This window comes from Actinia tenebrosa, unplaced genomic scaffold, assembly GCF_029948245.1.
Source record: "Actinia tenebrosa isolate PJP-AT-01 unplaced genomic scaffold, QUT_ActTen_1.0 PGA_scaffold13__45_contigs__length_12533684, whole genome shotgun sequence".
Classification (NCBI taxonomy): Eukaryota; Metazoa; Cnidaria; class Anthozoa; order Actiniaria; family Actiniidae; genus Actinia; species Actinia tenebrosa.
In genome coordinates this window covers 4,700,064-4,722,819 of record NW_028292573.1, presented here as the reverse complement: position 1 = coordinate 4,722,819, position 22,756 = coordinate 4,700,064, and the positions used below count along the sequence as shown (strand labels likewise).

The 22,756-nt window shown below is 36.0% G+C and overlaps 3 protein-coding genes across 4 annotated transcripts; 2 read left to right on the top strand and 1 right to left on the bottom strand.

Moving 5' to 3' along the window:
* The first annotated feature begins 436 nt into the window (after positions 1-436).
* LOC116293287 (uncharacterized) lies at positions 437-11,020 on the top strand. Of its 2 annotated transcripts, XM_031700693.2 has the most exons (8): positions 437-916; positions 1,741-1,867; positions 6,896-7,086; positions 7,701-7,768; positions 8,209-8,666; positions 9,286-9,553; positions 9,779-9,871; positions 10,608-11,020. In XM_031700693.2, exons 1-8 carry the CDS (start codon positions 885-887, stop codon positions 10,670-10,672), a joined length of 1,302 nt encoding a protein of 433 aa, XP_031556553.1. In that variant the 5' UTR covers positions 437-884; the 3' UTR covers positions 10,673-11,020. The 2 variants fall into 2 exon arrangements, with proteins under 2 accessions (XP_031556553.1, XP_031556551.1); XM_031700691.2 differs by lacking the exons at positions 437-916; positions 1,741-1,867 and adding an exon at positions 3,720-4,131.
* Positions 11,021-11,912: 892 nt separating this feature from the next.
* Positions 11,913-13,418, top strand: LOC116293288 (uncharacterized). Its single transcript, XM_031700694.2, has one exon. The coding sequence runs from the start codon at positions 12,057-12,059 to the stop codon at positions 12,591-12,593; it is 537 nt and encodes a 178-aa protein (XP_031556554.1). The 5' UTR covers positions 11,913-12,056; the 3' UTR covers positions 12,594-13,418.
* LOC116293298 (uncharacterized) lies at positions 13,239-22,001 on the bottom strand. Its single transcript, XM_031700706.2, has 6 exons — positions 21,755-22,001; positions 21,530-21,646; positions 18,783-19,207; positions 16,953-17,078; positions 16,464-16,624; positions 13,239-16,260 (listed from the first exon to the last, which is right to left on the bottom strand). Exons 1-6 carry the CDS (start codon positions 21,863-21,865, stop codon positions 14,858-14,860), a joined length of 2,343 nt encoding a protein of 780 aa, XP_031556566.1. The 5' UTR covers positions 21,866-22,001; the 3' UTR covers positions 13,239-14,857.
* Positions 22,002-22,756: the final 755 nt, after the last annotated feature.

The following is a 22,756-nucleotide window of genomic DNA, read 5'->3' as shown; positions in this document are numbered from 1 at the left end:
ACTCTACCTATCAGTATGACCCTTAGACTCCGTCTCCCTACGGCCCTACATTACTGGCTGTGTTGGAAAATACTTTGGTGAACCGACTAAACCGCCTTCCTGACTATAAAACCCAGTGTTATCATATCCATGTTGCGGCTTCTCCCTGCGACACGACACAAGCTTGCTTTGGCCATGGAGTAGCAATACGCTCAGCATCAGGAAATGTTTTAGTTGCAAACGGGTATAAGAACGTTTCACTTTCTGCATGCAACAGACTTCAGGCTCGGATACACCGTGCAATATTGGGCGCAACGCTGCAAATAAAATAACAATTTGAATGCCTGTTTTTATTTTATGGTCATCAAGGGCGTGGGGGGGGGGGGAGGGAGAGGCATGTCCCCCTTCGTGGCAACAGAATGGAGGCTTTTTAGAACTTATACGATAATTTAAATATATTTTTCTACGTTTTGCGAAATAAAAACGTTAAACTTAATGCCATTTCCTTTCCCCCCGTATTGCTACTGATTGAAGAACTGTACACACCGACGCATCTCAGCTCACACTAGTTTTTAGCTAACTTATATCTTCCTCTAGCCGTCTTGTATTTGGTCTGTCTGTCTGTCTTGAATACTGTCACTGTTGACTGACCAATCAGAGCCAAGCGTTCCCCAGACAATACCATGCATTTACTACAATTATGTTTCGCAATTAATCCAAATTACCCTGGAGACAGTAATTGTTTAGCAGCTTAGGACCACGACAACCGAGATCTACTGCTGTTATTGATAACTATCCACGTATTAAATGAATTAGAACGAAAATATCGTAGGGTAGAACACGAAGATCGTTGGATAATCTTTTTCTTATTGTCGAAGAAGACTTGAACAACAAGAGCAAGCGAGATGCCTGAATCACACACTAGACCAAAGTCAAGGTAACGCTTCCATTATTTACGTTCTTATTTCTGTGTTAATCAACTTTTATAAACTTAATTTAATATTAGTAAAGCCTAACAACTTTATAACACCTTTTAAATTCTTAGATCTTGTTCAACAACTTTTCAATGTTTCTTGACACTTTAGGAACTTAGTGATTTACTGGTGTATAAAAATTTCTGAAGTGTCGGGTAAATTTGAGTTTTATTTGGTAAAAGTATTACTCTTGAATTCAAGAGATGTTCAAATACAACTGTGCTTGTATCAGACATCGACTCGTAATTCGGATACAGTATAATTTATTTCACCAATCTTTAGCAATTGTAGAGTCCTAAAGTGACTATTACTCTAACACTTAGTTGTTTCACATTGTATTTTCCTTTACTACCAACGCCATGTGTATTCCTTTTGTCTATTCTCTGCAAGCTGACAGTCCTATTGATTCTTATATTATAGCACGCATAAATTTAATAAAAAATCAAGTCACTCTCGAAAGAGCTAACAGACCTTCAGTGTCTCCCAATAGATTTTGACGAAGTTTCTGGTCGTCCAAAAATGGCAATATTTTGACAACGATTAATTCTTGATTTGACTTCAATAAACCTTACTCTAAATACGCGTTCATTTTAGCATACGAACCAGACTAAATAAATAGCAACCAAGAGGTTTAATGTACTGTTGCAGGCTTAACTTAGTCTGTGTTGATATTTAATATTCTACGAGAAAATTTTCTTTACCTAGATAACTTAATTAATTGCCCACTATTACTTAAAGTCTCGACTTTACTTTTCCTTTTATTGATTTGTACCATTAATTATTTTAGGACATCCCTGAAACATGAACTTGTGCGACAAGATATTGATGAAAAGTGGAAAAGAGTCGTGATGACTCCTACAGGAATCAAGATTATTCGAATACAGCCGACAATAAACAATGACTCTCTGCTCAAGGTAGGACAATTGAAATGCTAAATATAGGATGCAAAAAGAATGGATGGTTGATCGGGATGAGATGGGATCTGTGGAGGAACGAGTTATAATTAGATCCCTTGCAGAAGGTTTCCTGATATAGTCCAGTTTGTTGGAGGGATATATAAGAACCATAGAGGATGTAAAGAAACCCTGGCAGTGACAACCCTCACTGTCTGGCCTAAATTACTAATGATTTCTTAAAAGGGTTGATTGTGGGATTGGTATGGGAATTTTACGGGATTGGAAATTGGTGCAATGGACCTCAAAGGGGACCCTGTGTCCTGATGTGCAGCACCAGCTTGCAGGCAAAGTTTCAAATAAACAAAATGATATTTGGAGGACTAAATTTTTAGCATGAATATATAACAGTGATGGATCCAAAGCTATTTTAAGGGGGGTGGGGGATGGCTGTTACCTAGAAAGGCATTACATAGCATCCTTTTAACGTAGCTCATTTTTTATTGTGGAGTTGTGGAGTGGATAGGGGGATTGCCTTGGTAACTCATACAAGAAATCTGACTATCTATATTGTTGCATAAAAAATGGCCCCTCCCTTGTTTTCCATTCTTTATGTTGCAAAATTGCTGTGTACTTTTTTTAATGACCCCCCGCCCCCCTCAAATCCCAACCTCCCTGCCATTAGAAAATGAACAGTCTCCGTTGTATAACCCAACTATAAAAGTTTTGAACTTTAATCATTAATCAACCCCTATTCTGTGATACCCGGGCATTACCTCCCCCTCAAATAGAGAGCACTATTCTTTGCCATAAATTTATGATATTATGCCGCTACCATATACACATTAGTAAGTCGTACTTTCTTACACTGTAATCCTTCATCCTCACCATACTTTATTTAGTAACAGGGGCCACAAAGGGGGTTGGGCAGGGAAGTCTACAGCCTCCCACCTATTTTTCCTTTTCCTATACTAGTCTCATATCTTTTCCAATCTTACCCTCTCCCCCACCCCCCCCCCCCCCACCCCCACTTTTTAGGTACTCCTTGGCCCCTGAGTAACTTTCCCATAATGTAATACTATCTTCAACCAATTGGTAAAAATGAAACCATTTTCCGCATGTTCCTTCACTGGGTATAGTTAGTATAGTATAGTATTCCGTTCAACATATTTTCATCATAAGATATGTCAGGGGTGTAGCGAGGACCTAGGAGCTGGCGGGGCACTGACCCAAAAAAAAAAAATTACTCCTCCCCCCATAAAACAAATAAACGAATAAACGCGCAAACAAAAAAGAAACAAATTTGTATTGGTATAAACTGATTTATACAGCGCACTTTCCTAGGTTGCAATAATCTATTTTCCTCTTTCGTTTTGGTTTAATATGTTTTGTTTTTGTTTTTTTGTTTTTTTCGAAAAAGTTGTTTAAAAATTTGGGGGGGGGGGGGGCACGTGTCCCCCCGTGCCCCCCCCCCTCGCTACACTACTGAGATATGTTGTCAGAGAAATGTGAATTCTACAGCGTTTTTTATTTATAACGCATGGAAAGTTTTGATCCAGTAATGAATCTCAGTACATAACAAAACTAATCCTCTTTGACAATGTACATAGGATTACTAGGCAAGATAATTACTTTGAGATGCTGTTGTGATTTAGTGTTGATTAAGTGAATATGCAATATACATAACCTCCTTTGAATCTATACACGAACAAACTTCAATTTAAATCCTGCAAAAAAACAGTTGCAAAAAAAACTTTATGAAGAGTTGATATTTGTTTAGAGCATTACACCTTACAGTGTAAAAGTATTTTCATTATCGTGTTTATATTAAAGATTACTGTAATTTACACTGCTATGCCAAGCAGACGAAACACTACCGTTGCTTAGTAACTGTTAGGCAACCCTTCAAATGTCATTGTTTGGCAGACAAAGCAAAATTAAGGAATTTGGGTCGCAAATATTGCGGAGTAACTCGTGTACGAAACCCACAAAATCTTTGCATTCGAGCCTTCTCTTCCAGTTCATACAAGCTCTATATCAAGCCAACTCAAAGATTTACATTCGATTTTTCAGAAGTATATAGGTATAAGATGGATCCGTTGTTTTCGCCTGTAAAATGTATCATCCGAGAAAAAGACCCTCGTTTAGACGTGAATATTGTCCGAAAAGATCGCGCTATAATGTACAAAGTCGAACCAAGAAAAATCATGGACGTTAGGAAGGAAATAAAGCTTTGGAACTGTCCTAATGTTGAGGTTCGTCAGCTTGTTGAAACTGCATTAGGGGTAAGTTCAGTTATATTTTTTTGTTAAATTTAGTTTAAAATTCATATCGTGGAGGAAATTAGTTTTTTCAAACCAGCACATGTTTTGTAAGCATTTTCTATTAAAATTCCTAAAATGTGATTTCTGAAGGTTTTTTTTGTAATTAGCTCTAAAAAATTTTTTTTAAAAGCTATCTTTTTAAAATACCTAATGTTATATTGTATTTTTTTATATTCATGTAAAAGACTTTAGGTTTAATAAAGTGAACGCTATTTGAACTCAAGCCATTAGTAATATGTGTCAACATCAAAACTTGACAATTTAACAAATTTTTAAAACCTGGCACAGATTCTGTCACATATAATGTTTTCGATTTTCTTTCGATTCGACATAGTTAGCAATGAGGAAAGAATATTCACTGGTATCTTGTCCTCGCAGTTTCAAATTCTTTAAAAGAAAACGGAGTTTTAATTTGATGTTTAGTTTAGATGTTTTTGGCTTCTGATATCCTCATTCTAAAAAAAGATTGAAATCACACATCTTAACGCTATGTTTATTCTTTCTTCTCTTATTTGTTTTTTTGCTCAACATGTACGATACTAAAAGTGCCAAACTAAGCCGAGGTTCAGAGAACGACCGATGAACTAATTGTTAAAACCTTCAAAAACAAGAAAAATCGATAAGTTTGCTTTTGTAACTTTGCCTTATAATCTACAAACTGAGCCAGCCGCGTAAAGGGATGTCGGTCCGTGTACCTTCCGGCCATTTGATTTTTAAAAATAAGAAAATTGAATTTCGTTCACCAATTTTTTTGATTTTGTTGTTTTGAGAGTAAGAAATTACCAAAAATAGCATTTTTTTTATTTTTGATAATAAGAAATTAGCTTTTTTTGATTGAAATCTAAAAACTGAAATCAATTTTCAATTTTCAAAAAAACAAAAATTGAATCGTACAAAATTTACTCTAACGGGGGAGGGGTAAGACAAGTCGTGACTCTGTCCCAGGACCTTATCTGACAATGCATAATGTGCATTCTGATTAAAAATGGCCGCACTGTTGTCAAACAGAGGTGTCATTCGTATGTTTTACTATTTGGCATTAATCTTGGAAAGTTTTTCGTGGATTTTAAACACAGCTGGAACCGAAATAGTTGGCACAATGTAATTCAACGCTGGAACCTGAATATTCTGCCAAACGTTATAATCGTCTCGATGGTTCGGTGAAAGGAAAGGCTTGGTTTTTAACAGATTTTTGTATTATATGTCATTGGCCGGCGAGATACAGCATTGGAGATGCTTCAAGCAAGAATCAAAGCATTTTTTAAAGAGTATAATCGTTGGATTTGGCTTTTTTTGTGTGGGTTTATTTGGAGTATTAGCCAATTTTCAAATCACATAGTACATCAACATTATAATACCCTTAGCCATGAAGCAGGATTTCGTTTTCATGAATCCCTTTGAGTCTTGGTAGATTGATTAGGATGTACTGCATAAAGTTGTAGTACTACTGTAGTAAATGCTAATGAATTTTTTTAAGCATTTTGATATATACCTGTTGCGTTCTTGCCTTGTAAGCTTATATTTCCACACAGTTAATCCAAAATTATTAGCAATAAAAAGGAAATTGTTGTTGTTATAATTTGTCTTGTCTTGTCTTGCGTAAGCTTACTCCAAATAAACCCACACAAAAAAAAGCCAAATCCAACGATTATACTCTTTAAAAAATGCTTTGATTCTTGCTTGAAGCATCTCCAATGCTGCATCTCGCCGGCCAATGACATATAATACAAAAATCTGTTAAAAACCAAGCCTTTCCTTTCACCGAACCATCGAGACGATTATAACGTTTGGCAGAATATTCAGGTTCCAGCGTTGAATTACATTGTGCCAACTATTTCGGTTCCAGCTGTGTTTAAAATCCACGAAAAACTTTCCAAGATTAATGCCAAATAGTAAAACATACGAATGACACCTCTGTTTGACAACAGTGCGGCCATTTTTAATCAGAATGCACATTATGCATTGTCAGATAAGGTCCTGGGACAGAGTCACGACTTGTCTTACCCCTCCCCCGTTAGAGTAAATTTTGTACGATTCAATTTTTGTTTTTTTGAAAATTGAAAATTGATTTCAGTTTTCAGATTTCAATCAAAAAAAGCTAATTTCTTATTATCAAAAATTAAAAAAATGCTATTTTTGGTAATTTCTTACTCTCAAAACAATAAAATCAAAAAAATTGGTGAACGAAATTCAATTTTCTTATTTTTAAAAATCAAATGGCCGGAAGGTACACGGACCGATGTCTATTCGACATTTTTAGTATTCGTTTTAATTAGATTTTGAGATGATATCGCATTCTTATGGGTATTCAGCTAATGGTATTGTCAAAGAATTGTATGGCATACTGTGTCTAGAGGATTACGGCGGCTTTCACACAAAGTCGCTATGGAATAACTATAAGCCAAGGTTTGCATTCTAATATATCCCGTGTCTCTCTTCTTTCATTTGAAATAGTAACTTGATTTTTTTATTCTCGTAATATACGTTTAGTTTGTCTCTTTGCAACGCATGCACAAAGTAACTTTTTATCTGAGGGGGGAGGGGAGGGGGTATGGGTGAGAAAATAGGGATATATAATTAGTATAACCAACTTTGTTTAAAACACCCTATTTTATTTCCGACATTCTTAAGTCTCTCCTACACAACTATAATTTCAAGTGGTTATATTACACGAACATCCTATTCAATCAGCAGCTTGGTATATATTTTATAAATTCAATTGCAGTACCAGTCTCGGCCAGGAACCTCGTCCTCTCTCAGAGGGTCCTTATCTCCAAGGCATACGTCAACCCCTACCAAAGGAAGGACCATTTCACCAGTACCCCCTTCACAAAGCCGACCAGGTACTTCAACGCCGAAGAACAATGGAAGGGCTATGTCAGCCTCATCTATGAGGTCCACGGGGACACAAACAAGGTATATAAAAAATAGGTTAATTTAAGCACCCACGAAAACAATTAGCCTTTTTAAGAGTTGTGGAAATGCGTTCATTATGGGGCTGACATTTTATGCTTCAAAAAACGAAAGATATTTGATAATTAACACGAACTTAAGGTTTCCTATCCCTTTTCACTGTCAGCAAGTGAAATATGAGCCAAATAAGCACTAAAGAGTCCCCTAAGACAGTCCCATGATGCGACGTGTTCTGCAACTCTGTAAAGACAAATAGTTGGTCACTTGCCTCTCACCTCTGGGATTACAGTGTTCAATTCTAGGACTCGGCATCTAATGTGAGTAGAGTTTGTTAGGTCTTTTACCTTGGAGTGTTTTTCTCTGGGTTTTCTGGTTTTTATTTCTCCACAAAACCTAACACGCTAAATTCCAATAAGACATCTGAGTTAAACTTGCCCTGACTTTGATCGACTCCGAGAGGCACCGGTTGATTCAGGGTTCTAGAAGATATTGTCCAGTATCATCAAGTTACTGCCAGAATATCAGTTTGTCCTAAGGAGGGCGAGTCCTTGAGTTCAGAATCTTTTATTTTCCTTTATTGTTTTTCAATAATTTGCTTTCTTTCTTTGTCGTTTTAGTCTTGAAGGCACTGTTCCTCGTACTGGTCTTGTTCTAGAGAAGCCCCCAGCACCAGCCGTCAGACCAGGTTCGTTAAGCACGAAATAGTTCCTTCAGTTGAAATTCAAATGCTGTCCGTGGAATTAAGCTGACGGTGCGCAATATACTTCTAAACAGTGCGCTGTTTTGAGGGATGAGAGAAGTCAATGCAAGCGTCAGTGAGATCACTGGGTGTCGTTCTATGTATGTCGTGTTTGCTGCAAGCATGCATACTTACAAAGTTAGCCATGTGCACTTGCACCAATATTTATCCTATACTTGATAGTCATTTTTTATTCAGATTTTTCTCAAATTATAAAGAAACACTGCATATTCAAGGGGTACTACTTTATACCCCTACCTCGAAAAGAACGACATTCATTGTGCGCGCTTTCTTGCAGATTGTGTTAGAGAGATGAGGCTTATTGCTGCGCTTCTCGTGCATATTATAAATAGAATACTAAATCCTTGGTAACTCTTTTTTTTTAGGCTCGTCCCGGAGCACCCAAAGTGCTACCTATAATTCTAGAAGCCAGTCATGTCAGCCTCCTCACATGTACATGAACGATAACCTGCGACGAGCTGCCAAGCACAACCGCCCAGCAAGTCATGTTCACTCGTGTGGAATAACCGAAGACCTCACGAACAAACAACCTACGAGCCCGAGACGATTCGACGGCACAGTCGTAACGCTACCGAAGTTCGTGAAGGGGAATGAATTTTTAACTCACGAGGATTTATCGATTGGTCAAAAGCAGTACATCTGGGGAATTGCACGGATTTATTCTGTGTCTAATATGATACAGTTGAAACAGAGACAGTATCAAAGTTTGCTTGATTATGACTTTAACCGTAGAATTCAGAACAAGGACTTGAAGGAACATGAGAGAAAGAAAGAGTGGAGGGAATATATACGATACTCGAAGTTCATCAAGAGACAAGATCTGGTAAATAAGGAAGTAGCTGGGGGAGGGAGGGAGGGAGGGGAAGGGAAGGGGCCGGAAAATGTCTTTCTCGGGGCTGCGCATTTATCTAAAGGTGCAGCATTGTTGCGTTGAAAGTTGCAGAGCGACTGTTGCTTGTATCACCACTCGGCGCGCAACAAGTTTGTACTGTTGCGCGACGTAAAAACTCCTTGCAATAATGCAAATTTGTTGCACGTGGAGTGCTAATACGAACAATATTAGCTCTGTAACTTGCAATGCACGCATTATTATCTATTTTGTTGCCGCATCTTAAACAAAAGAAGCGTGTGCGTAACGCGTGTTGCTAATGCGTCGCTTCTGATCAAGCTCCGATTCGAGTTCTTCTCGATTTTAATCTCAGATTCGTGTTCACATGTACGCAAATTGAATGGTTCGTTGATTTCGTAGGTTCTCTTATTTTCCCTCCTTCTTCCGCAAAAAATAGCACTTCTTTGCCTAAAAAGGGGATCCACCTCGCATGAGTAATGTGTCGTTCTAGGGAACTAACATGCAACTTGTTAATATCCAAAAGATATTTCCATACACCAACTTACTTTCATTCACATAATTTTTGATTGCAAGACTTCTCTGAATTTTGTAGCGCATTCCACGTGCGGGCAGACAACAAGGCTCCCCTGCCACCCCATGTGAGGAGGTATCTCATATTCACCGTCACGTAGTCAAAGGTTGGACAACGAACCCTCATTCAGATGCAGCATACCGACATGACAAACAAGAAAGGGGTAGAGAACAAAAAGAAGAAGACGAAGAAGCTGTACGTAGGTTACCAGATGAGAGCGATACAGAGACTAGTTCACCTGATACGATGTCTGGACGGTACGAAGTGGTACTCCTTAAGACACCAAAAGGTATTGATTGCCGTGAAAGATTTGATTTAAAAAACTTGTTAGGTTTCATGTTTTGCTTGGAGTCCAGGGACCGGTTGTGCGAAGCCTGGATAGCGCTATCCAACGGATAGATCTTATCTAGTGAATAAATTTATTGAATAACAGCATCGACTTATGCACTGGATTCATCAATGATTTTGTAAGTTGTACAAAATTCGTTAGATAATAAATATTTTCATATTTCAGATACATCTGAGGATGAAAAAACGAGCAAACAAGAAGAACAAATTTCAGAATCAGCTGATTCACCACGAAACGAGGAAAAAGATGAGGACGCAGGTACAATTTCTTCTCTTCATTTTTTTATTTCGTTGTTCTTTGAGAAGGGGAGAGGAAAGAAAAAAGAGGAATAGCGAGTTCCCATCCCCTTTTCCCTCGCCAGTCCTCCTTTCCTTTCTTTTTCTCTCCTTTCCTCATAGACGGGGCCGCTACGCATGCTATCTCATTTACGTTGTCTTCCATTCTCCTTCCCTGACACCTAAGTAAGTAATAAGTAACCTGATAGATACGAATGAGAAAATTCGCTTCCATTCAATAGCTCATTCACCGCGAGGTGCCTTGGTCATAGAAGGGATTGGAACATTGATCGATCGATTGATTGGATTGCGCGCGCATTTTATCCTATGCCTCTTGATCACTGCATGCTTTGTTTTCGACATGGAGAATCGCCAAAACAAAACAACCGATCTTTTGCTCAAGATTTGCACACTAGAGCGCATGCAGTAAAACCATGAAAGAAAAACAAAGTTGATACTGAGAAATAGTATTTGTTTAGCGACTAATAGTTGCTAGCACCAAACCAGAACATTCACTACACAAGAGACCATTTGTGTCTTTAGTGTAAAGAATATTTTGGTTGAGTGATACTTACTATCAGTCACTAAATAACTACTACTTGTCAGTATCAATGTTGTTTTTATTTTATGGTTTTACTGCATTCGTTCTAGCACCTTAATTACTTTTCTTTTTATACATTAAAATCTGAATAACTTTTTCGATTTATTTTTTTCCGCAGACGTTGATAAAACTGGCGCTACCAGTGAGCTCTTATCCGAAGGAGAAGAAAGCAACTATCTATAAATATAAATGAGGATGGTTTCTTCAGGATAGCTTGATTTCGCATTAGTTAGAGTTTCTGAATTCTAGTATTTCATTTTTTAATAGGATACTTTGCAATTTTGATAAGATATTTTGATAAGATATTTTGTAATTTTTATATTTAAAGTGAACCTTGTGATATGGAAATTAATCATTAGATTATTTATATTCTTAATTGGTTTTGGAGTGAACGAGTATAGCGAGTATATATAACCATTCACCTTCACAGAGCCTGCGCTTTTACCAGCCAGCGGAAGGCAAAAGCGCAGGCTCTGGAAATGAGAATATAGTATCCATAATACATGTTGATTAAAAGTTTTGTTTTCAAAATTTTGGTGTTGTTTGAAGTTTTGGTGAGTCTGTTGCGAAGCACGTGGGGTGGTGTGCCCTGATGATGCCCCACATCTCATCGCTCTGTGGTTATGGGTTTGGTCCCAAAACTTGTCATCACATTTGAGTTGCTTTTTGGCTCACTTTATCCTGTGCTTCGAGGGTTTTTTTTCTGGGTTTTCTGTTGTTTTTTCTCCTTCCGTAAGATTTGTTAGCCCCTAAGGATTTTCTATCAAGATCTACCCTCGTAAAACAATGATGATTTATTAGAACCATATTAGCTGTCCTCGCAATGGTCAGAGCTGTTAATTAAGTCACCATTTGAATATGATCGTGCATGTGGTGAGAACATCGTGGCCCCCCCCCCCCCAAACATTTGAAGAATCTAGAAAGAATCGTATTTTTGCGGAGCGAGAAAACATGAGACTTTTTTTGAGTCTGAACAATTACCCGTTTTTTTCACGAATAATTATTGCTCAGTGTATCACCTGTTGCTTATTGAATAAAATTACTAAATTTCAATTAAACGATGTTAAACCATTACACCGGCGTTAGAATATGCATAGCATTTTTACCTGTGATAAAAGAAAACAATAACGCTGTTGAACATGGAACTGCATGTCCGTACAGCCTAATTTCAAAGTTCTTACTAATTTCAACTATATCAGAAGATTTAGAAAAGACCTCGGATTCAGGACTGAATGAAAATAAACATCGTAGCTAAAGATTGGAAGATAAGCGTTTTGCCAACCGTTATCCTGGCTGCTCAACAGAATAGAAAATTTTAGTGTCCAAGTCACCGAATGTGTACATGTGTTTGTTCCTTCTATGACGTCAGTCTCGAACCTCGCCTCCTTTTCCTTTTAGCGTATTATATTAGTTTCCATGACAACATTCAAGATGGCGGCCAATATTGTTTGAAACGCTTAGAAAGGTGATTTTGAATAACACGTCTGTTTCTCAATGAAAGCGTTAAGTAGAAGACAAAGCTTATTCAGATGAACTAAAGAGCTTCTTTACGTACCCAGAAGATAAAATGTCATTTGATAACAGTGCTTACGCCTCCAGAGGTCGTTTCAAGCGAACGAAATTCACTCCTTCATCGGTAGACGAGTCATTATTTGGTGAGCTCAGAAAAACACGAGAACCTGATCCGATCCCAGAGTTCGAGCCACCTTGGGTTGATACTGGGAAAACTAAACTTAAATCTCCTCCCAAGCCGTTGTTATTCTACTGTCCAACGACTAGTTCTCCGTTCTCTTCTCGTCCATCTTCATCAGCTTCTTCTCGTCCAAGTTCCAGATGTACGTCGTCACGATCGTCGGATAGAAAATATAAACCTGTAAAATTCTCCCCTACTGTGGTAGACAATACGTTGTTTGGGGAGAAGAAAAAAGACCAGTTACACAGCTTACAAACAGAGAAGTTTTTCACCTCAATGGCAAAGAAGGAACTGAGTTTTGATGGTGAAGTATGTAATAGTTATCGACCTCAAAGTTCGATTTGTTCTTCTCGACCTCAAAGCTCGCAAACACCTGTGAAAGCCAAGCCCTCACCACCTCCTTGGAGATGATGTAGCTCTTTATTTCATATTGTTTAATCCTTTGAAGGATTTGAAAAAATCATCACTTATCACAATAGGCCCGAGTACGGGCAGTTCAACTGCGAATCGAAATCTGCTGCTAAAGACGATCTGGAAAAAATTCAAGGTTGTTGGGTCGTAAGGCTTTCTCAAGGTTTTAAAGAGACGACTTTTTTATGAAGAGCGGTACTTGATCATTGTTTGCATAATGGAGAACCTTAGGCACACTAGTTTCAGGAAACATTTTGGAGCTTTGGAGTGTGACGTCATCGAATAAACATTAATCTTCAATTTTGAAATACCACTGATAATATTTTTAAGAAAACATATAATAAATTGTCAATATTTTTGTATTAATTAGCTGTAGAAATACCGAGTGTAAGCTCCGAAAATTTCCCAAACATTTACTTTCATTTTTCTGCTGTTCCCAATCACGTTAGAACCAACACCAAGAGAAAATGTATGGGGATATTTTTGGTTTAGATTAAGTTACCTTTCTCCCGGTTATTTCTTGCTCTATTATTATAAGGATACAACTATCTTGAACCCAGTAATTTATCTCTTTAGTTGTTCTGCGTAATGTATAGTATCTATTGAATTAGGATGTTCTGGACAATTTAAACAAATATATATATGTATGTGACAAAGCTTTTATTATGGTGTAAACCACACAATATAGATTATATTATAATACATGTTGTCATTTCTATAGCTATTTTACAAAATATAAGTACAATTACGTACAGCTTAAGACTGATGCATTATGATTCTCATCAATAATGAGAGTAAATGTCAATAAAACTATGAAATATTCCATTGATATAATTTATACATTAGTAGAGTGATTTCACTTACAGTAACCCATGAAACAAAATCGATGGTCAGTGAGTAAAAGAGTGGAGTCATTAAACCTGTGAAATAGTATTTATCATATAATCATCCATAAAATACCTATATTTCTCCTTTTCGAAAAACTGATATTTTCACATGTGAAAATATCCTTACCATGTGCATTTAAGCTATTAGTTTATAAATAAAAACTTTTTATGACAATAAAAAGCTTGTTAAGTTGATTTTATGGATAATTATTTAATAAACAGAAAATAACATGGGCGCTTGGAGATATGAAATTTATCTTCTCGTGTTGAAAATCTCTCACTTGTTCGCTGCACTCACTCGTGAGAGATCTTTTCATCACTCGAAGATGAATTTCGTATCTCCTCGCACCCATATAATATCCTCTATTTATTACACGGGTTAAATGCCTTCAATCTAGTTGTTGTTTAATTCTTGCACCTGTGAGATTTTTTAGTTGGATTGTGAAACAAAGCCGGTATGATGTATGATCAAAGTAAAGGAGAAGAAAAAAATAGGAAACAATGGCTCCAAGTTAAGTTTTGGCTCAATAAAATGCATTATAAAATAACTATTATGAATCTCACGTTCTGATTGGTTGAGGACGAGTGCTTTAGGAGAGCATACAGCACACGCACACACTTTTAGTTGCATCATTTTTTTCCAAAATAACGGTTATTGTAATTTGTATTTCATGAAAGAAATAAAAAAAATTGCTTGCTGTCCTGTTTGGAGTTATAAAGCACTTGGGAATTGACAGAACACTCAAAAAGGGTCCAGAAGCATTCCGCCACACGCCGTGCTTCTCCTAACACTTCTCTTGTGTTCTGCCAATCCTCACATGCTTTATAACTGCACACAGCAGGCGCGTGCATTAAAACTTGACTGAATTTTGATCACGTGGTGTAAAAAACTTGTCCTCGTGGTACAACATTGGCATCACGTGGTCGATTTGAAATGTACTTGTGGATAACATAACAGACGCTACAAGGGCGATTAAAAAATCACAATTACCTCGGTCCACTGGGAATAGTATTTCTTCAGTAAATGTAAGAACACATCAAGTCGAGCCTCAACTTGGAGCAATTGTTTTGACATTCCTCACTCAAGCAAATTTCATAAAGGTCTTATAGTGTCTACTACAATATAATATGCTTAAAGTGCATACTATATGTTCGTGAAAAACTTTGTTAGAAATAGAAGAAATTTGCACAACTTAATAGTAAGTTCAGTAGATCTCAGTGGACCTAAAAAAACTTTGCACTAATTTCTACAATTTTGTTAGTTAACTTTTTCAAAGATATATGGCAATATACACTACTATTTTTTCAAGTAAAAAGGGCAAGTAAAATTACTGCAACTGAAATCCCTCCTATCACAGCCCAATGCAACATAACAGCTTAATCATCAAAGAGCAAATTGCGAATAAAGTCGTCCTGCTCTTGAGAGATGCCCTCCAATTTCATCGTTTCACTATGGATGATTTGTTCCTCATCATCTACTGCTGATGTACTTCTTTTCCTGCGATCTTCAAGAAGACAGTCTGGCAAAAGCTTCTCAAGTTCTTCGGCGATATTTTCATGATTGGAATCATCTATCTCCATCTTCTCTATATCATCAGTAACACTCATTTTCTGTTCAGTTTCCATACTCGTAGTACTTGACCCACTCCCGCAGGAACTGACAGAGCTAGGACTCGAGTAGCCACTGTCACTATGGCTATCAAAATCCAATAAAGTAGGTTTGTTATTAACAATCTGTGGTTCAATTCGCTGTTTTTTAGGAACATATGGCTGAAACTGGGAAGACAATGTTCGACGTTTGTTATTGAGTGATGGCTGAAACTTTTTACTTAAAGAGTATTTTTTGAGAGTAACTTTGATTAATGAGTTCTCCAGTTTGGTTGAAGTAAGTGAAGATGAAACCACTGGAGGGGTTTTTCTATTCATTAAGGATGTGTTTTCGGGTTGAGAAGAAGTCTGTGTTGGAAGGGCCATATTTGGTGTAGTAACAGTAGCTTTGATTAAGGAGTTCTCCAAATTACTCGAAGTAAGTGAAGGTGAAAGCACTGGAGGGGTATTTCTATGTGTTAATGGTGTTTTTACACCTTGAGAAGAAGTCTGTGTTGGAAGTGCCAAATTTGGTGTAACAACAGTAGCTTTGATTAAGGAGTTCTCCAAATTACTCGAAGTAAGTGAAGGTGAAATCACTGAAGGGCTATTTCTATTTATTAATGATGTCTTTTCTGGTCGTAAAGAAGTCTGTGATGGAAGTGCCATAATTGATGTAGCAACAGTCTTTCCATGTGATGACCAATTATCTGGTATATTTGAACAATCTTTTAAAGGAGATCTTCCAGGAAGATCACCATCATGTTTTCCAGATACTGATGCAGAGCTCAAACTCTCATTCGATACTATTTCTTCAGATGCAATAATTTTTGATTCTAGATTCTTTTCTTTAGAAGTGATTTCCTTTTCTTCAACATCTTCTATGACCTCCAATGCATCCATGTGACAAGAAATACTCTCTTCATCATTAACCTTTGAAAAACAGACCTCAGCCTTTGAAAAAGATATTTCTGTGTTCCTCAATATTTCTGTCGGTGACACAAGTACCCTATTTATGTCATCAATCACCTTTTCCGATTTATATTCTTTTGAGTTGATTTTGTTTTCACACGACTCTGAAGTGATTTTTTCAAACACCACAACGTGAACTTCTGAGGGTGGTACCTTGGGAGTAGAACTTGACCATGAACATACTGAAGTTTTTAGGTCATCTAGTTCTAACCATCTCGTCCCTACAAGAAAAATACAATAATTAGCAAACAAAAACTTAATGTAGTTTATTACTCATGTTGATGGATTTAATAAGCAATGCCATAGAATCCTGGTTTTAAGCTATGGGTGAAAACCATCAAATTATACTAGGAAATACAAGTGCCTTGTGGTATATCCATGGTATAGCACCCAAAAACATTGTAAAACTAGTATATATACTTACCGTCATTCTCTTTACACCAACAAATAAAGTGATCAGGATTTCTTGAGTACTGAAGGAACTGTGTTAACTGATACCTACTCTTGTTCAAAACAAAATTGGAATCTAAATAATCTTCTGTCATCAGCCCTTCAACAAAGTGCATCAGCACAAGATCTGGCATTCTGAAAATTATGACAATAATAATGTAAGAACCAATGGATGAATGTTACCAAGACAAAAAATAATACTCTACTGTGGCCAAAAAGTGTAGTACTTATACATAAAACAGCATATTTAACAATATGCTGAAAACTGTACAGTATGGATGTTACACATGATTTTAGTTTTTGGTTTTAGTTATTGTATTGTGTTTGAGGCTAACACGAAAATACAAAAAAGATCAAACCTTTTCTTATTGGAATATGAGCCGTTTATTTTGCATTTTCCCATTAGCTGTGCATGCAAGATAATTTTGAAAGGGGTCTATAGGGGTCCCTATTGTTTACTTACGCTTCATGAACAATAGTACTCTTCTGGCCTGAAGACTTGCATTTAGGACAAGGGCGTAGAAATGATGCCTTTTCAAAGTCAAAGTCCTCTGGCGTGTTTGGATATGTAACAAGATGTTTCTTTTGTCTGAAAAACAAGAAACAATGGAATGAGAAAGTAATAATTTTGGTTATTGCTTGGCTGAATTTGTTCACTAACTACAAATCAATGGATGACTTCAACGATATGGCGGCCATCTTGCCAGGGAGCAAAAAATAAATAAAAAAATAACAGAAAATATATAAAGTTTCGTGTGATTGTCTTTCTTTTATGGGTAAAGGTGGTTGATGAGCTGTGTTAATTCATCTTTTGTTGTATTCTCTCATGGTGAGCTGTTAATATCAATCGAAGTCATTTACTGTAACAAAGCTTTATTTGCCCCCAGGATGTCCCATAATGCCTTGCAATCCAAGATGGCCACCACATTGTCGAATTAGTCCATTTCAAAGATAGTAATGATTTTCATTGAATAACTTCTAATAATCATCAGACTACAACAAATATCGTTTTTGGGTTTTAAGAAAAAAGAAAGTGAAAGAGATCACCAAATGACTCTCGTAAATCTGTAACCGACCCCTACAAATTAATGTCGAACATCTAGGTTTTTGGCTGCCATTCATCAAAAATCACCAAGTAACATTGTTCATGCCATCATAATTTTGATGTAATCAAAGTCGCAAGTCATTCTCATGTCAAAGAAAAACAAAAATCATTTGGAGATAAAAATATTGAATGATTGATATAAAGATTTCCCTAATGCTCTTCACAGGTAAGCAAGCTTACAATTTTTAGCCATCTAGTTTGAACTGAAATGCTGGTTATAAGCAATGAACCTGAAACAATTTATTTGAAATGTTATAGCAAGCCATGCAATGCGCAATGGGGAGGGCGGCAAGAATGAGAATCGACTGTTACTAACATATCATGTTACCCACCCCCCTATTACTAAGCAGTTGTATCCAAATGAACAACCAAAATGAAAAGTCAGAGCACTTTGATATAGACCCCTTGCAGTACGTCAGAATGCAGCATATTTTGGAGGACATAATAGGTTTCAAATTCTAAGGAGATTTAAATTATTTTGTTTTTCCAACCAACTTAAGCCTGCATTGTATCCGGAATTTTTCGAGGTGTTCTTTTCATTTCTAATGTTCATTTTGACACAGCTGTTCAACTTAAGGTGGGCAGGGTCACATGACGAGTCAGTGTAAACAGTCTATATTGAAATGAAATGACAAAATCTGATATTGTCTCACAGGTTTTATGTTGTTGCATGTGAAGCACAGGCCCTTGAAGCTAATTCAATTGCTAAGAAAGATTTTGAAACATACAGCAATACAGCATGGAATATACGATAGTACTATTGGAGGTTTGGAAAATATCACAACTGAGGGAAAGAAGGCAGCATGCATTCTTTTTTGGATGTAGAAAAATGTAATGAAGATCATATATGAGCTATATAATTTTAGCCATTCCTAGGTTGAGGAGTAAACTGGGAAGAGTTGGTATTGCAGTGCATTCGGGGACTGTTTTAGGGGATATTTCCCCAAATATGACATTTATTTTGTCCCACAAATGACCCCCAATATGCACTGCAATGCTAATTTTCTCCTCAACCTAGGAATAACTTACTACATACATGTTTAATGTTTAGTCCACAAGAAGTGACTGCAAGTCAACTATGCAGAAGTTCTACTTTTTTGTCTTTCTAAGCCTTAACTGTTCAGTTTTAACAAAATCTAATCCACACCATTCATTCAGGATTTTGTTTTACAGATTAATGCTACTTACCTAGTTTTCTCCTCAAATCCACACAAGTCACAGCTAAATTCCCAGGTATACTCCTGTAGGCACTTCTCCAAGGTAACTCCATTGTCGTTTAGTAGAAGAGGGAGAGCAAAAATAGGAGAGTCATTCACTCCAAGTGAACATTTCATCTTAGGAGCAAGATACATCCATACATTTTGTCTTATATCTTCTAGTATCTTCTTAGCCGTTGTCAAGTCTGATAATGCAAGCTGTTGTGCTTTGAAATAGCAATCCAAAATGGACTTAAGCAAGGAATTAGGAGTTTGGATAGTACTGACAAGATTTCTTAGAGTCTTGTTGTGTACTATCAAGCTTAGCGTACAGTGTAGCCAACACAATGCGTCGACGTTTTCCCAATTTATAAAATGTTCTGGAGTGGAAATACTCGTTGATTTGAGAGACGAATTCTGAAATGGAAGAAGTCAGGATGACATTAATTAATAGGCTTGCATAAAATGGTAATATGATACGTTAGCCAACATCACTGAAAATATTACTGAGAATACAAGAAAGTTAAAAAAATAAAAAATTGTACATTTGTATGACATTTTTTTGTTGAATGTAACAGCGTGTAACCAGGTTCAATCTAAAGGCCAATCTGTGAATAGCTTGTCACCTTTCACCTTTAGCTCTGACAAACGTTTTTAAAACAGGTGCAATTATCTTTTTTGTCATTCATATTACTGCTAGATACTGCAAAACAACTTAACTTAAACCAGATGGCTGGAAAATCAAGTATGCTTATTAAAAAGTCAAATTAAAATGTCAAAAACAAGTCACTTTATCTTGTTTTACTTGTTCTTATGAGCCCTATGACTTTTGTCAAACGATGAAAACAATCATATCTTTTTGGGGGGTCTATTCCCTGAGAGGGTTGCTGAAATCTTGTTAATTCAGAGCTACAGAAAACTTAGGAAACATCTGGTCTATGAATTAATGTTTGTCATTAGACATTCATAAAAGGAAGGAAACTCAAACTGAAGGAAATTTGTAAAAGGGATGTTCTTATATATTATACAATGTTATAAACAATAGAACTTAGCCATTCATAGACAGAATACAAAAATTTCCAGCATAATTTTATCTTATAGCCTTGATAATGGAGTCAGTATGACTTCGAAGTTTTTACTTGTTAATGAATACAAAGATGAAATGAAAAAATTGCCCATTATAAAACATATGCAAATTGAAGGTGAAGTTCATCGCAAAAGATTATATTTCTTAATATAAAAGAGTAGAACTTTTTTTAGCTATACAGGCCTTGTCAATAATATAAAAACATAGAAATCATTTTTTTGTTCATCATTAAAAAACTAGAAGCCATTTAAACATACATAATTGGAACATTGTGTTTTTTATTTGGCTATTCACCAAAAATCCATTACTACTCAAAAATATCTAGCCAATTAATGGACAAGATGTTTCATGTTTTTGGTTAATTTTATAGTGATTTTGTCAATTATGTTGATAACTGAAAACTTTTTTATCGCTCATAAGTCAAGGTTAAACTCTGGAATGATTAAGTTTTTGGTATATAACAAAATTAATATGTGGCACATTTTAGATACCTTTTTCAAACTGTAAAACCAGATATATCAATTATATTATGTACCTTACATAGAGTATATATAATTCTATTCAAATCTTTCCTGCTTTTAAGGAGGCTTAAAACAGTTTTTCTTAAATGTGCAAATGCTCTAGGGATAACTTAGACATTCATGTTTGAAATTCGCAAGGGCAGATTTCTTTACCTAGTTCGTTATCAATATATTTCATTATTTAAGAGTGTTGATATTTTTGAGAGTTTTTCATAAAACCAAGGCCATCTCTTAAAAGATGTAAACAAATTATAAACTCTATAACACTTCAGCCTATAAACAAACTTAAAACAGATGGCAAACTTCTTTCAAACATGATTATTACTTCAATATATAATTCATTCCAAAAAAATCTTAGCCATGTTTTACCTTGTCAAGAGTAACAAATTTGACAACTTAGGTCGAATAGGGTACATAACCAAATGAAATCCAAAGTATTTCTTAAAATACAGTATCTTGGTTTAAAGTCTAAAAAACACCAGACTAGATGGTTGGAACAATATGATGCATATAAAACTGAATCAAATTTTAAATAACAAATTCTGCCAAAGATTTTTCTTAGGTTTTAGATAAAGTTTGACACACTCTTAAACAGATGTGTAGAGCATTTTAAATTGGACCAAGTGTTTCTAATTTTAGATTTAGATTTTTATTTTATGTAAATGAACAAAAATATCCTCAAGAAACCATTCCCTATGCATTGATATTCTGAAAGTATGTCTTGTATTCCTCTAACATATAGCTCAAATATCCTGTATCCTGTATTTTTAGGACTCAAATATATCATCTCTTAATATATAGCACCTATTTCCCCCTCATCTTATTTGTTTTGGCCAAAACCAACCAATTTAAAAATGTTTTACACTGAGCTGCTCAATTTAATTTTGGCTGAAAGTTAAATAAGCTGTAGAATAATTGAAACTAGCTAATAAAAATTCAAGCTTAAATTAGTTCTTCGAAGTTTCTGGGACTAGAAAAAAAAAAATGATAATTTTTTGGAAAAGTTTTAGTGCACAAACTAGCTGTCAAAGAAACAAACAATGGTAAGGTTACATATTAACTTTTTAAACACAAAAGCGTTGTGTTATGTATAAGGAATAAGGAGTTTCCATGATTAGCTTTTTTCGTTACCTCTGGATTATTTTTTGAGGGTATTTTCTTCCTTTTTCGCTTGATGTTTGAGATTTCTGTTGCTTTTCTGGACACCACAAAGTTTCCAACGTGAAGAGTACCAAGTGGAAAAACGCACTGCAAACAAAACAAAATTGAATTCAAAACATTATAACACAGAAATACTTATAAATATATCTATATACCTATACATACATATAATATGGCTAACATTTAAAATACTACCTCAGAATTCTCGCAAATAAAGATAGCTTCCTCAGAATTCATTTGGTACGGCACAAGTCGGCTCGACAACCCGGCTTCACCACAAAGTTCACAAAAGTTTTTCCCAGACATTTAAGCTAGAAATTGAAGGATTATTGTCTTCATTAGGGTTCTGTACTACTACTTTGACTAAAGAAGGAAATAAACGCTCTAAAAAGAGCAGTTTTTTCGGAGGATTTTCAGCTCATACTTTCGCACATGGTTTTCCTCCAAGGCAAACGTTCTGAATCGTTGTGAGCATGGGTATTAGGAGGAAAACTCCACCGCTGACCGGATGTATAAGTGCGGCAAATACACCGGAAGTCATTTGAAACTCGAAAATTTCACCGGAAAGACCAAAGGGATTTTTTCCTTTGGGGAATAAAATCTCTTTTCAATAAAAACATTGCATTTTCCTGCCCAGTAATATGGCTGCCATGTTTATAATTTTGCTTGTTCTCCCCCCTCCCCAGTATTGTGGAATGTTAATGGATAGGTATAAATATCATAGTATATAATAATATTGTATAATGTTACACTCGATTGCAGAAAAGTTGTAGTATACATTTATACAAATATCTAATTTATTCAGTATATTTAATGATATGCAAAACAGAAAAATCGCTTTATTTATTGTTTGTTTCATTAGATGACTGTCAAATAATTTTTTTCTTGTCTGTTAGATCGTACAGATTATAAATCAGTTGTTTTTAAGCGCTGAAAATGGTTATTTTGCATTATGCATCTCATTAGATATTCGTATAAATGTATAAATGTATACTACAACGTTTCTGCAATCAAGTATATATAATATGATACAAGGGCGGATCCAGGGGGTGGGTCGGGGGGTCGCGACCCCCCTGTCATTAATGAGGTCAAATGGGCTTTTGTGGTAAAAATGCGACTGGGATTCCTTTGCCCACAAAATTTACCCCTGAGACCCCCCTTCAAAAAAACCCTGGATCCGCCCTTGTAATATAAATA

Excerpts from the sequence above, each read along its gene's own strand:
- LOC116293287 (XM_031700691.2), top strand. The coding sequence starts at position 3,937 with ATGGATCCGTTGTTTTCGCCTGTAAAATGTATCATCCGAGAAAAAGAC. Across the intron at positions 8,667-9,285 it reads TCATCAAGAGACAAGATCTG|CGCATTCCACGTGCGGGCAG; the intron begins GTAAATAAGGAA and ends TGAATTTTGTAG. Across the intron at positions 9,554-9,778 it reads ACTCCTTAAGACACCAAAAG|ATACATCTGAGGATGAAAAA; the intron begins GTATTGATTGCC and ends TTCATATTTCAG.
- LOC116293298 (XM_031700706.2), bottom strand. The coding sequence starts at position 21,865 with ATGTCTGGGAAAAACTTTTGTGAACTTTGTGGTGAAGCCGGGTTGTCG. Across the intron at positions 19,208-21,529 it reads CCTCAAAAAATAATCCAGAG|AATTCGTCTCTCAAATCAAC; the intron begins GTAACGAAAAAA and ends CTTCCATTTCAG. Across the intron at positions 17,079-18,782 it reads GGATTTGAGGAGAAAACTAG|ACAAAAGAAACATCTTGTTA; the intron begins GTAAGTAGCATT and ends CTTGTTTTTCAG.
- LOC116293288 (XM_031700694.2), top strand. The coding sequence starts at position 12,057 with ATGTCATTTGATAACAGTGCTTACGCCTCCAGAGGTCGTTTCAAGCGA.